General features: G+C 37.4%; 1 protein-coding gene across 1 annotated transcript; it reads right to left on the minus strand.

The window, feature by feature from the left end:
• Positions 1–9,111: 9,111 nt before the first annotated feature.
• LOC136833513 (uncharacterized) lies at positions 9,112–9,819 on the minus strand. Its single transcript, XM_067095738.1, has one exon. It carries the CDS (start codon positions 9,817–9,819, stop codon positions 9,112–9,114), a length of 708 nt encoding a protein of 235 aa, XP_066951839.1.
• Between the last annotated feature and the right edge of the window lie 2,237 nt (positions 9,820–12,056).

Raw genomic sequence — 12,056 nt, forward strand, 5'->3', positions numbered from 1 at the left:
TGTGATTTTGCTGGCATATGACTCCTTGCAGGGCGTGGCCAGAACTGAGATGCCCCCACGAGGCCATGTTGAGGGAAACAGACACACTCTTTGGTTTGATCTCCTCTGCACCGGACGTGTTATATTTCTCTGCTCCGCTGGTGTGGCGATCGTCGACTTTAACAGCCAATCCGATTGTAGGCGCCATAACAATCATAAAAGGTTCGTACGTTTTGCAAGTAGTCAAATAGCCAGCCCTGTCCCTTGTACTTAACTCCTTAATTTCCATTTCTTTTAACTTTTAACCTCTTCCTCCACGAAACAATCTTCCTTTGTCAAAATCTTGCCTGTATCCCCTGCCTTGCCATTTACGTACTTTGAATTCGAGTAAAGATCCTGAAATAACAATCATTTATCCCTCCACCAGTGCAATCTAAGGGCTATTTAAGTTATTTAAGTTAAGTGATAATAGCTGTTAGTTAACTTTGCGCCAGATAATTACATGTTCATTGTTAACGCACACGAGGCCCGATTCTCAGATCATATTAACGTGCTTTCATCAAAAAGCACCCTCTAGGCTACGTTATGTGTTGTATTTAAGAACTTGTCTCCAGTAATCTTCTGTAGGAGATTCCATTCCCTTAGTTTGAGCAGGGCTAACGCAGAACGTCTCTTTCAGGAGGAGACACGTGGTGCGATCGAATCCCATGCTTCCATACCGCTGCCACCCAAATTTAATTAATTCCTGGTCATAGTTGGGAGAAGTTTCTGTTGTGGCCAACTATTCTTATGAAGTATTCCTCCATCCTGGAACACCATCATATGCATTACTATTTCACGTAATCAGGGCAGACTGAATGTGATTATTATCATTGAACTGATTATTGCAGATTGGCCCCATTTTTATCCACTTGCTTATTGCCAATTCATGTCATTATTGTTACTGTGCCCTATTCTGAATCTACCCCTCAGTGATTATGTTGTATAGTGTCTAAATGTTGATTTGCTAGTGTTGATTTGCTAAGTTTCTATAAATAAATAACTGTAAATTGGCAAAAGAATTCTAAATTCCAATATGGCGGCCTTCCACCTTAAATTATAACTCCAGGAAAATTCTGAGGTAAATTTTCAATTAGAGTCCTTTTGTTTACAAACTGACTCCCTTGGTTTCGTGGCAGCATCAATTATAATTTTGTGTGTAAATTTTATCAACCAAGTCCAGTTTGTAACAATATATATATATATATATATATATATATATATATATATATATATATATATATATATATATATATATATATATATATATATATATATATATATATATATAGGTATATATATATATATATATATATATATATATATATATATATATATATATATATATATATATATATATATATATATATATATATATATATATATATATATATATATATATATATTAATAACAGGACTCATTTAAACAAGATGATAATTTGCAGAGATTTTTATTCAGATAACGTGGCAAGCTTTTCCAGAACTAACTGTCCTCATCGTCTGGTAGCTAGAAGACGATGTGGACAGTCAGTCTCGGGAGTTTGTAACTTTTTTGAATATATATCTCCCAAAATACCATCTTGTTTAAATGAGGTCCTGTTATTGATGCACAGAACAATATATATATATATATATATATATATATATATATATATATATATATATATATATATATATATATATATATATTTATGGTAACATGAAAAACTGAAAATAGGATCTTTTCATACAACAGACTAGTTCATAAATTATGCAACACATGTCTGTATGGGCACATTCTCATGCCAGACGGGCACGAGTAAAAACTCAACCAATCTCCCAACTCGGCACCAAAAAAACCGGTGAAGCAATGCCACTGCCTCTGTGCCTCAGACATAGTACCTCAATTTCGGGAAGGCAATAACAGTGCTTCAGGACTCATGGGTGCAATAAACATCCTTAAAGCAAAACTTTTCTCTCCTTTCCTGCTGCGTTACTTTTTCTCGAGGCCGGGGTGGAGCTGGGAGGTCGGGGGTGGGGCATGGGGAGGGGGTTGGGTGTTCTTGAGAGATAGATTCTTATGGGTAAAGTTTCCTGCATAGTTACTAGTATGAGGTTCAATCAAAGAGGAAAGCTTCGGCCAACTGGGATATAAGACGCCGAGATTAATGAAGGAGTAACCGTGAGCAAGGAAGATTTTGCATCTGTAAATCGAGATGCAAAGTACTTTGGTTCCTTGAAGTAAAAGGTATGGAGGGGGCCATCGATTGGGATAATCTAAAAAACGAGGTAAAACGTTTCTTAACATATGAATTCATGTTTATTGCTTACATTTACACACATGCATCGCACACACGCACACAAGTGTGTGTGTTTGTTATATATATATATATATATATATATATATATATATATATATATATATATATATATGTGTGTGTGTGTGTGTGTGTGTGTGTGTGTGTGAGTGTGTGTGTGTGTGTGTGTATATATATATGTATTTATTATACATAGTATTTATATATATATATATATATATATATATATATATATATATATATATATATATATATATATATATATATATATATATATATATATATATATATATATATATATATATATATATATATATATATATATATATATATATATATATATGTCTACATATATAGCAAGTTACGAATAATCCCATTAATATCGAATTCACTGAAACTTGGGCAAAATTTTAACCTTAAGTGTATGATATATAAATGTACTCTAACTCATGTTATCGCACATAATTTTCTTTGGAATACAAATTATTTTAATGGCAAATTTATTGTCATGTTTATGTGAGCGTTACGTAACTTCCGCTAAATCTCTGAAAAAACTTGACGTAAAATCACTATTGCGTTTGTGACTGAGTTAACGCCTTTGGGAAACACAAAGCTGGAATTTGAATTTGCAGCATTGCAACGTCAGCGCTCATTAAAACAAGTAAAAAATGCGCCGAAGTTTCTTCGGTGCAATCGGGGTTTCTGTACAGCGTTTAATGCTGTATGAAACTCTCGGCAACGGTCCATGAAACTCTCAGCCGGCCAAATTGCAGCCCTCTAGCCTCAGCAATTTTTATTCTATTTAAGGTTAAAGGTAGCCATGATCGTTCGTCCGGCAACGATATAAGCCAGACCACCAGCGGGCCGTGGTTAAAGTTTCATGGGCCGCGGCTCATACAGCATTGTACCAAGACCATTGAAAGATAGATCTATTTTCGGTGGCCTTGATTATACAATGTACAGAAAACTCGTTTGCCCCGAAGAAACTTCGGCGCATTTTTTACTTTTTGTAAGTTGTAATTTAACAGAGAACTTCCGCTTACACAACTGATCCCTGGTCCTTTTTTTCCTGCTGAAAGCAACCAGGTCTGTTAGATAGCAGCACCTGTATACAGTAAATGTGCCTCGCTGTTGAATTATCTTAGTTCCAGAGGTCGTTTATTCCTCACACCGTCGTACTGTGGAACAGTCTCCCTTCAGAGGATGTTGTACAATAAGAACCTTAAAAGTTCAAGTGAAGATGTGTACTACCCTCTAACAGTTCTCCTTATACTTTACTCATTTAATTATATTTTCATCTATTTATGTATCTAGTGTAACCTACGGTTTATAAAAAAAAATTAATTAATCTCGTTCATTTCATTCTTCTTTTGACACCAGCTCTCTTTCATTCGCCAAGTCTGCTTATCACATACAGCCACTCGTGGAAGACACTGAAAATTCCTTTTCTTGTCATTACACTTTCTTGGTCACAATTAACATGATTTAGTCTTATCTCTAGCCAAGTTAATTCGAAGATAAACGCATCAGCTTGCTAAAAAAAAAATTACAACAAAATGAAAACATTAAACGCACAAGCTTCGTAAAAAAATGACATTAAAATCAAAATTTTAAACGCACAAGCATGGGAAAAAAAGTAAATAAAATGAAAATATCGAACGCACAAGCTCGCTACCAAATACAAAAAAATGGAAATATTAAACGCACAAGCTTGCTAAAAAAATGTTAAAAATGAAAATATTAAACGCACAAGCTTGGTAAAAAAACAAAAATTACAATAAAATGAAAGTATTACTAAACGCATATTAACACAAAAACTGGCGGGGACACGATTTTTGGATCAGTGTATATTGCTCTTGTCGAGCTCCAGGATACCGCGAAAATCATCGAATGCAAATAAAAAATGTGTTTATGGAATCCTATTTGAAGCAGAGGCGCGCTCGAATGTTTTATGAATAAACGTAACACCAATACGAAAACCAAAACCTAGACAAACGTTGACACGAATCTTCTTCAGTGCACGCAACACAGCTTTCGTCACCTAAAATCATCCTTTTTCTTCTGCTTTTTATTTGTAAATGTACAGAACACGAAACGTATTAAAAGGGCATTGTTTAACATATTTTAAAGGGGTATATAGCATTCATACCCCACTCCTTATAGCAATTTAACTCCAGACACTCTCTCTCTCTCTCTCTCTCTCTCTCTCTCTCTCTCTCTCTCTCTCTCTCTCTCTCTCTGGGGTTTAAGTAAAAGACTCCTTTTCCGCTACCCTCTGTTGGATTTATCATTTTAATACACCTACATAAAGCGAGGGCCCCTTCCCTTTTCCTAATGCAGGAGAAGCCTATTTCTGAACTCCATAACTTTAAGATTAACAAATATCTTAGCCTGGGTCAGGGAGTAGGCGAATTCCGAAGGAGACAGAAATAGAAGCTTGACAGTAACTATGAGTCGATCCACTTAGAATCGGCGAGTTGCCGCCTCAACAACCTTCAGATTATGACTTGATATATACAGACATATATCACCATAAAATACGTGCATTCACATTGCTTATTGGGTGGAGTAACCCGTAAAACTTGCAGGGGCTTGTGTTCGTCTCTCTTGAGAATTGTTTGTTTAGGGTCAAGTTCACGGGGGGATAATCTTTGTGCGATTTCTTCAAGTACGTAGGTATACTTTAAATCCTCGCCAATAGGTGATCTCTCTCTCTCTCTCTCTCTCTCTCTCTCTCTCTCTCTCTCTCTCTCTCTCTCTCTCTCAATGCAGTCAAAATAAAAGTTTTTTTGTAGATAATTCTGAAACGCGTTCATAAAGTATTTCCATTGGGCACTGTAAACTTTTTCCTTATAAATGATTGCCTTCCCTAGAGGCAAAGACTGTGATTTGACTGACAAGCACATATTAAGGGGTTTCATATAAATCTTGGAACTGAGTAACCAAATGTTAATAATAGCGTTGTTTTGATTAGTGAACACTTTACGTATAAACAATCCTTTATTAGCATGAATGACTTCGGGTTACACTGCAAAACAATGAAGTAATTATTATCACCAGCGTTCCGTGAAAATAGAATTGCTTACAAAAAAACTGACAACATGTAACAATGTGACTAAGGAACAGTAGTTAACAACTTTCTTCTCAATTCAGTGTTTTCTTTCATTTGCAATTTAAGAGACGAAATTACAATGATACTAAACATCGGCAAAAGATCCATTTAGTTTGATCCGATGTGATTTTCTAATGATGACCTGGCACAGGAGCTGTTAAGTTATTCATGAAAACGTACAGTACCCGAATTTAAATGAAAACCGCCTACAATTGATATCAGTTTCATCTAATGTTCTCTCTCTCTCTCTCTCTCTCTCTCTCTCTCTCTCTCTCTCTCATCTAAAATCTGACCATTTTTCTAGCTGAATTCGGTTATAATGGAGGCTTTTCTGAAGGAATTCACTGAAACAAAATCGAACTGGTAAAATCAATGTTAGGATAAAGCATGAATGAAAAAGAAGACCACTGGAGATGTGGAAGAGGAAAGCGCTAATTAAGTATGGAATTTAATGCGAGGAGCTTGTGATTAAGTTTAGTCTTTCCACCAGAGCGATCAGAACGTTCAGAAGGAGTCAAGGGCATGAGAGAGAGAGAGAGAGAGAGAGAGAGAGAGAGAGAGAGAGAGAGAGAGAGAGAGAATAATGTCTCTTGATGTCGAATTTATGGCTGGGAATTAAAATCAATACGAAATTCTGTTCAATATAATTCCTATGAATTGAAGCATAACGCTGACATTCTAATATTGCACTTAAATTGTTTATTGGTCTCATGAACATAGCGGCTGGCAACGTGTCATAGTCTCGCTTCTTTTTTGAGAAGTGATCAAGGTGATTATCTATACACGAAGCTCAAGTAACTGGGTTTTGATGTTTGGCTATCTTTCGGTATTACTGCCATTGTTTAGCCGCATGAACTGTCACAAAATGCTCCACTTTTCATAAATCTCTCTCTCTCTCTCTCTCTCTCTCAACAGACGAAAGTATTGTGTTTAAACGCCTGCAAATAAACTGGAAATTCAAATAAGTACCATTTCAACATCATATAGCATGTGCAAAGTCAAAGTGTATCTGAAACCTTGGATTTCAGAGTCAACAGGTTTATCCTTGATCAAAATGAGAAGTCACATCTACATAGTTAGCTTGTAACATTAACCCGACAGTTTGGCTGGTCAGCCGTCAGTGAATGATTAAATGAACCTGATATCTTTTGGATCGATACAAGGCCGGCACGATTATATACACCAAAATTAGATAAAATAACGAAATGAATCCTCCCCCCACAAAACAAGTAACCCTTCAACCAGAAATAACCCAAGGTAACAGTTACCCAATGGGCCATAAACATCAAAAGAACACTCAATTCAACGCTTTCTCATCCGTCAAACCCGAATGGCACGGACTCAACTACCGAGATAAACCTATCGTGAGCAAAGGGAAAAATATCGAACTATTTTAATGGGGCTCATTTTAGGTTGAGAGGAGTTGGGGGGCGGCCCGGGGTAGGGGGGGGGAGGGGGGCAGAGATTGCGTATCTCACGAAGAGCGCAAGTCATTCAACCACTACCTAGGGCTCCCAGAAACCCCCCCCTTTTTTCCTCCTCCCACCCACCCACCCTTCATGCCAAGCCTGGCATGCCAAAGGTTGTGGGTGTTACCTATCAAGAAGAAAAATGGGGTAAAGTTTTACTGAAGATTTCTGTCTGGTGAAATGACATGAAATGGTGAAAACTTATTTTCACTCATTTGCGGGATTTAGGGGATGATAACGAAGACTTTTGTCACCAGGAAGCTAACAAATGCTTCCCGCTTTTAAAACACTTTGAATATACTATTTTGATTCTAGGACCGAAGATAATCATTTGAAATTACTAGTAAGATGTTTCACTCTGTATTCAAAGGAAAACTTAGATGCTCACACAAACCTACATGCATATAAGGGCAAGAGAAAAGAAATAGTGTACACACCTTATATTGTACTATGTAATATGAACCAAGTGTTCAACTCAGAATATATTGCTAATAAATGAATGAATGGAACATGTCCGTTTAACATACGAGAAGTACATTTATAACAAACTATTATTCTGGAAATGCTATGTTTATAACGCTACCTAAATTCATCAAATTCAGAAGAGAGAGAGAGAGAGAGAGAGAGAGAGAGAGAGAGAGAGAGAGAGAGAGAGAGAGAGAGAGAGAGAGACTGCAGATGAAACGAAATGAGATTACCTTTCGAGTTTTAACGAAGAACTGAAATTACAATGATGAAGCTATGATTCTTATTTTACTTCCAGCAACATTAACTTCTAAAAAAGAATTTCAAAACGGGGAAATTACATAAATTTAAACCAACTCATATTATCTTGTTGTTAAAAATTCTTGCATACATAAATGAACGAAGCCTTGCAAACTGAAAATCAATTATTGTGCGTGTGCATGATACCAAAAGAACAATATCAATAGTCCACGGTTTTCCTACATCAGAAAATCATAACATAGACGGTATGATTATTAACAAATATCCACAAACTAAATACAGCCTTCGCTCTCAGATAACCATTTCGAATCCATACCTTAATATTCTCACGCATCCGCCACAACGAAAGGGGAAGCAAGCAGATCTGCCTCTGCAGTAAAGCATACCAACAAAAACAAGAGCAGGAGCTTAGATATCTGTCAATCTTGGCGTATTACGATTATTTTGCCGCTCGCAGATGAATACCGCATAACATTCTCTCTCTCTCTCTCTCTCTCTCTCTCTCTCTCTCTCTCTCTCTCTCTTTAAGAAGAAGAAGAAGAAGAAGAAGAAGAAGAAGAAGAAGAAGAAGAAGAAGAAAGAAAAATTAGACCAGAACGCCACATCAAGGGGCCCTAATAACCCAAGGCACACGAAGTGGGTCCAAATTCAGGGTAAAACCCTGATTTTGGTCTTATTCGAATATAAATGACCTCAGCCTAATTCCAAATGTTCTAAATATTTCCATCATTAAATTATATTGTATTCAAATATTTCACATGAACTTCAGTCATGTAATTTCCAGTCCATCAGTAAACTTTTAATGGAATGAAACTTGGGTTTAATTAAGTACTTCATCAGTGACCCCCAACAACTGCATGCTTTTTTTGTTATCAGTTTCACTCATTAAATCTAGTATTTTTCTTGAAACACAGGACGTTAAATCAACTATTCGTTTCTTAATCAAAGTTTGGATTTCTCTTCTACTTTAACATTTTACAAAAGCTCCCATTAAATATTCGTATTCCAACCACAGTACCGAATTTTCCTTTTTTTTTTCCCTTCCTTTTTTACTAAACTCTTATTATCTAGCATTGGAAATTATAATCCAGAACAAAAAAACAAAAAAAACTTTCACACATTTAATATCTGAGACTTATTCTGACTGGCTTAAATATAAATGTAATATATTATCCCAGGTCCAAATAAACGTTGGGGTATATTTTAAGCGTAGTTTATTCCCAGACAAGGATCCATGGTGATACTAACAATTCAGTTACAGAAACTAGACTCGCTGTTATACAGAAAGCATCAGAAAACGTTAACAGTACAAACCATAAATATATATATAATAAAACCTTAACAGCAGTTCTCCATAATAACAATAAACAACCATTACCATTGAACGGACATACATACTTATATATACAACAAACGACTCCAGTATACAACAACAATTTTTTTTTTTTTAACATTACTCGAGTCATCGTACATGTACATAAATAATGATTTACAATACAAAGCGTACAGTGTTCTTCCTCAGTCTGTTACTTCTTCTTGGGCCTTCACTTTCGAGTTCGTCTACAGATGTATATGTTTCCTCTTTAATATCGCCGCCATGATATTTTCGAAGGTATCTACGATTACGCCAACAAAGTTTTCCACTTGATGAAAGCCTGATGAAATAGCATCTGTTTCTCGGTCCGACCTTGACGATTTCACCGATCCTATCCCATTCTTTCGTTGCAGCGTCTTGTATTCGGACTTTATCTCCTACGATAAACACTTTAAGATCTGTTGCCGATGCATTGTAACGTGTAGTATTAATCCTCTCTTTCTCTCTCCTCCTCATCTCTGCTGCTTCGATATCCTGACGACTATCAGACATGAGAGCGCTATGGTGAGATGGAACCAAAGATCTGAGATTATGTCCAAACACCACTTGATTTGGGCTACGTCCATCTGCATTAGGGGTGTTCCTTAATTCCAACAAAGCCTCATGAAATCGCTCATCCATCGTTGCATTTTCAAGTTTGGTCAACAGATTCTTCACTTTCTTTACAATAACTTCGGCGTGTCCATTGCTACTGGGAAAATGAGGTGAACTTGGACTCCATTTGATTCCTCTTCCCTTCAAGAATCTCTGAAATTCCGCAGCGCTGAACTGAGGTCCCCCATCTGTACGTATCCGTTGAGGGTAGCCTGTAAGGGACATCATTTTGATCATTGCATTACAAACTTGTTTTGCCGATGGGCTGTCCTTCCATTGTTGGACCATAGGATATCCACTTAGACGATCGGCGTAAGTCAAAAATGTTGGCCCTTGAGGTAGAACAAATCTGCAGACACACTTTCAAAGGGACGTGTTGGCAAAGGGTCTGTTTTCAGAGTTTCTTTCCCCAGGCTTGGCAAATGGCGTTGACAAACTTCACATTTCTCAATCATTTGTGTTATGTCATTGGTGATACCTGGCCAATATACGCACAATCGGGCTCGCTGCTTTGTTCTGGTTATTCCTTGATGGGCTGCATGTAGTCGTTCCAAAACCTCTTTCCTCTTTTGTTTTGGAATAACTAACCTTTTTCCCAAACAGGACAAGATCACCATCTATAGATAATTCATGCCTTATACTTTTATACTGCTTGACACATGGTGGTGAATCCTCATGTTCAACGGTGTCCTCCATTATAGCATGAACCAGCTTTACATAATCTAGATCATTTCGTGCTGTTTCCTGAAGTTCGTCGACAATAAGGTCAACAACTCTTCCGTCATCGTAAAATTCTCTGTCATCACAAACCGATGCAATATAAACAGCCATGACAGTGCGCTCATCACATTCCTCTTCAGTTTGATCTGGATCATCAACAGGTGCTCGGCTGAGACAATCAGCTATAGCATGATCACTTCCCTTCCTCCACTCCAATGTGAACTGAAACTGACTCTGCAAATCAGCCTTTAAATTTTGCAGTTTTACGTTTTCAACCTGGTTCAAAGAGTATTTATTAAAAAGTGGTAGAAGTGGGCGGTGATCAGTGATGACTGTAAAATGAGGGAGACCATGCAAGTATAATTTACATTTCAGTATGGCGTATTTGATAGCTAAGGCTTCAAGTTCTATCATGGAATATCTTGTTTCCACGTCCGACAAAAACCTACTTCCACAGGTGATGAGCTTCCATCCTTCTTCGTGTTTCTGAAGTAAGCTGAATCCAAATCCTTTCAGTCTACTTGCATCCGTCTCCAAACGTGTCATCCTACTGGGATCGAACTGCGCAAGAATCGGTGTTTTAGTTAACAACCCTTTAACTCTCTCAAACGCTTCACATGTGCTGGTAACCACTGAAACTGATTTTTACTCTTAAGAAGATCTCTCAGCGGTGTGCAAGTAGCACTAATGTGCGAGCAAAATGAGCCCAGTTGATTAACCATCCCCATAAAACTTCGCAGTTCAGTGATGTTTGTAGGAGTTGCAAACTCTGTAATGGCTCTCACTTTATCTGGGTCTGCTTCTCTCCCTTCTGCGGACAAAAGAAATCCAGCAAAATGAACGGATGATCGAGCAAATTTGAATTTAGCTAGGTTCAAAGTTATACCATGCTCTACGCAACGATCAAGAAAAGCACGAACATCCAGTATGTTTCCTCAAGTGTGCGACTAGCAATAAGAATGTCATCCACAACTTTATGTGTTCGCTCCAAACCGTCTATAGCAAGATCTTTGAAGTTGTAGCTATCACCAGTGCTGATAAAACCCATTGGTGCTCTCTTGTATCTAAACCTACCCCATGGCGTCAGAAATGTTGTCAGATCTCTAGAATCTTCATGTAGTTCCAACTGCCAATCCTTTAACAGCATCCAAAACTGTAAAGTACTTTGCATCCAGTACAACTTCATTTATGACAAACCGCAACGATCAAGAAAAGCACGAACAAGATCCCTTTGAAGAATTCATCCACAACTTTATGTGTTCACCAAAGTAGCAAGATCCCCTTTGAAGTTGTAGCTATCACCAGTGCTGATAAAACCCATTGGTGCTCTCTTGTATCTAAACCTACCCCATGGCGTCAGAAATGTTGTCAGATCTCTAGAATCTTCATGCAGTTCCAACTGCCAGTATCCTTTAACAGCATCCAAAACTGTAAAGTACTTTGCATCCAGTACAACTTCATTTATGACATCATGTGGGATTTTAGCATTATGTACAATTCTGTGGACTTGGGAGTTTAGCTTCGAAAGGTCAACCGTCATTCTAATTCCACCTGTAGGCTTTGGAACAACAACAATAGGATGACACCATTCAGTTGGCCGATCTCCAACTCGTTCAATAATACCCTGTTTCATCATGTCTTCCAGTTCTTTCTTCACTGCTTCACGTAGTGGGTAACTCACTGGCCTTGCAGCATATATTGCAAAAGGTTTTGCATCTTCCTTGAGTTGGATTTTCATTGGTGGT

Source organism: Macrobrachium rosenbergii, chromosome 51 (genome assembly GCF_040412425.1).
Source record: "Macrobrachium rosenbergii isolate ZJJX-2024 chromosome 51, ASM4041242v1, whole genome shotgun sequence".
NCBI classification, from domain to species: Eukaryota; Metazoa; Arthropoda; class Malacostraca; order Decapoda; family Palaemonidae; genus Macrobrachium; species Macrobrachium rosenbergii.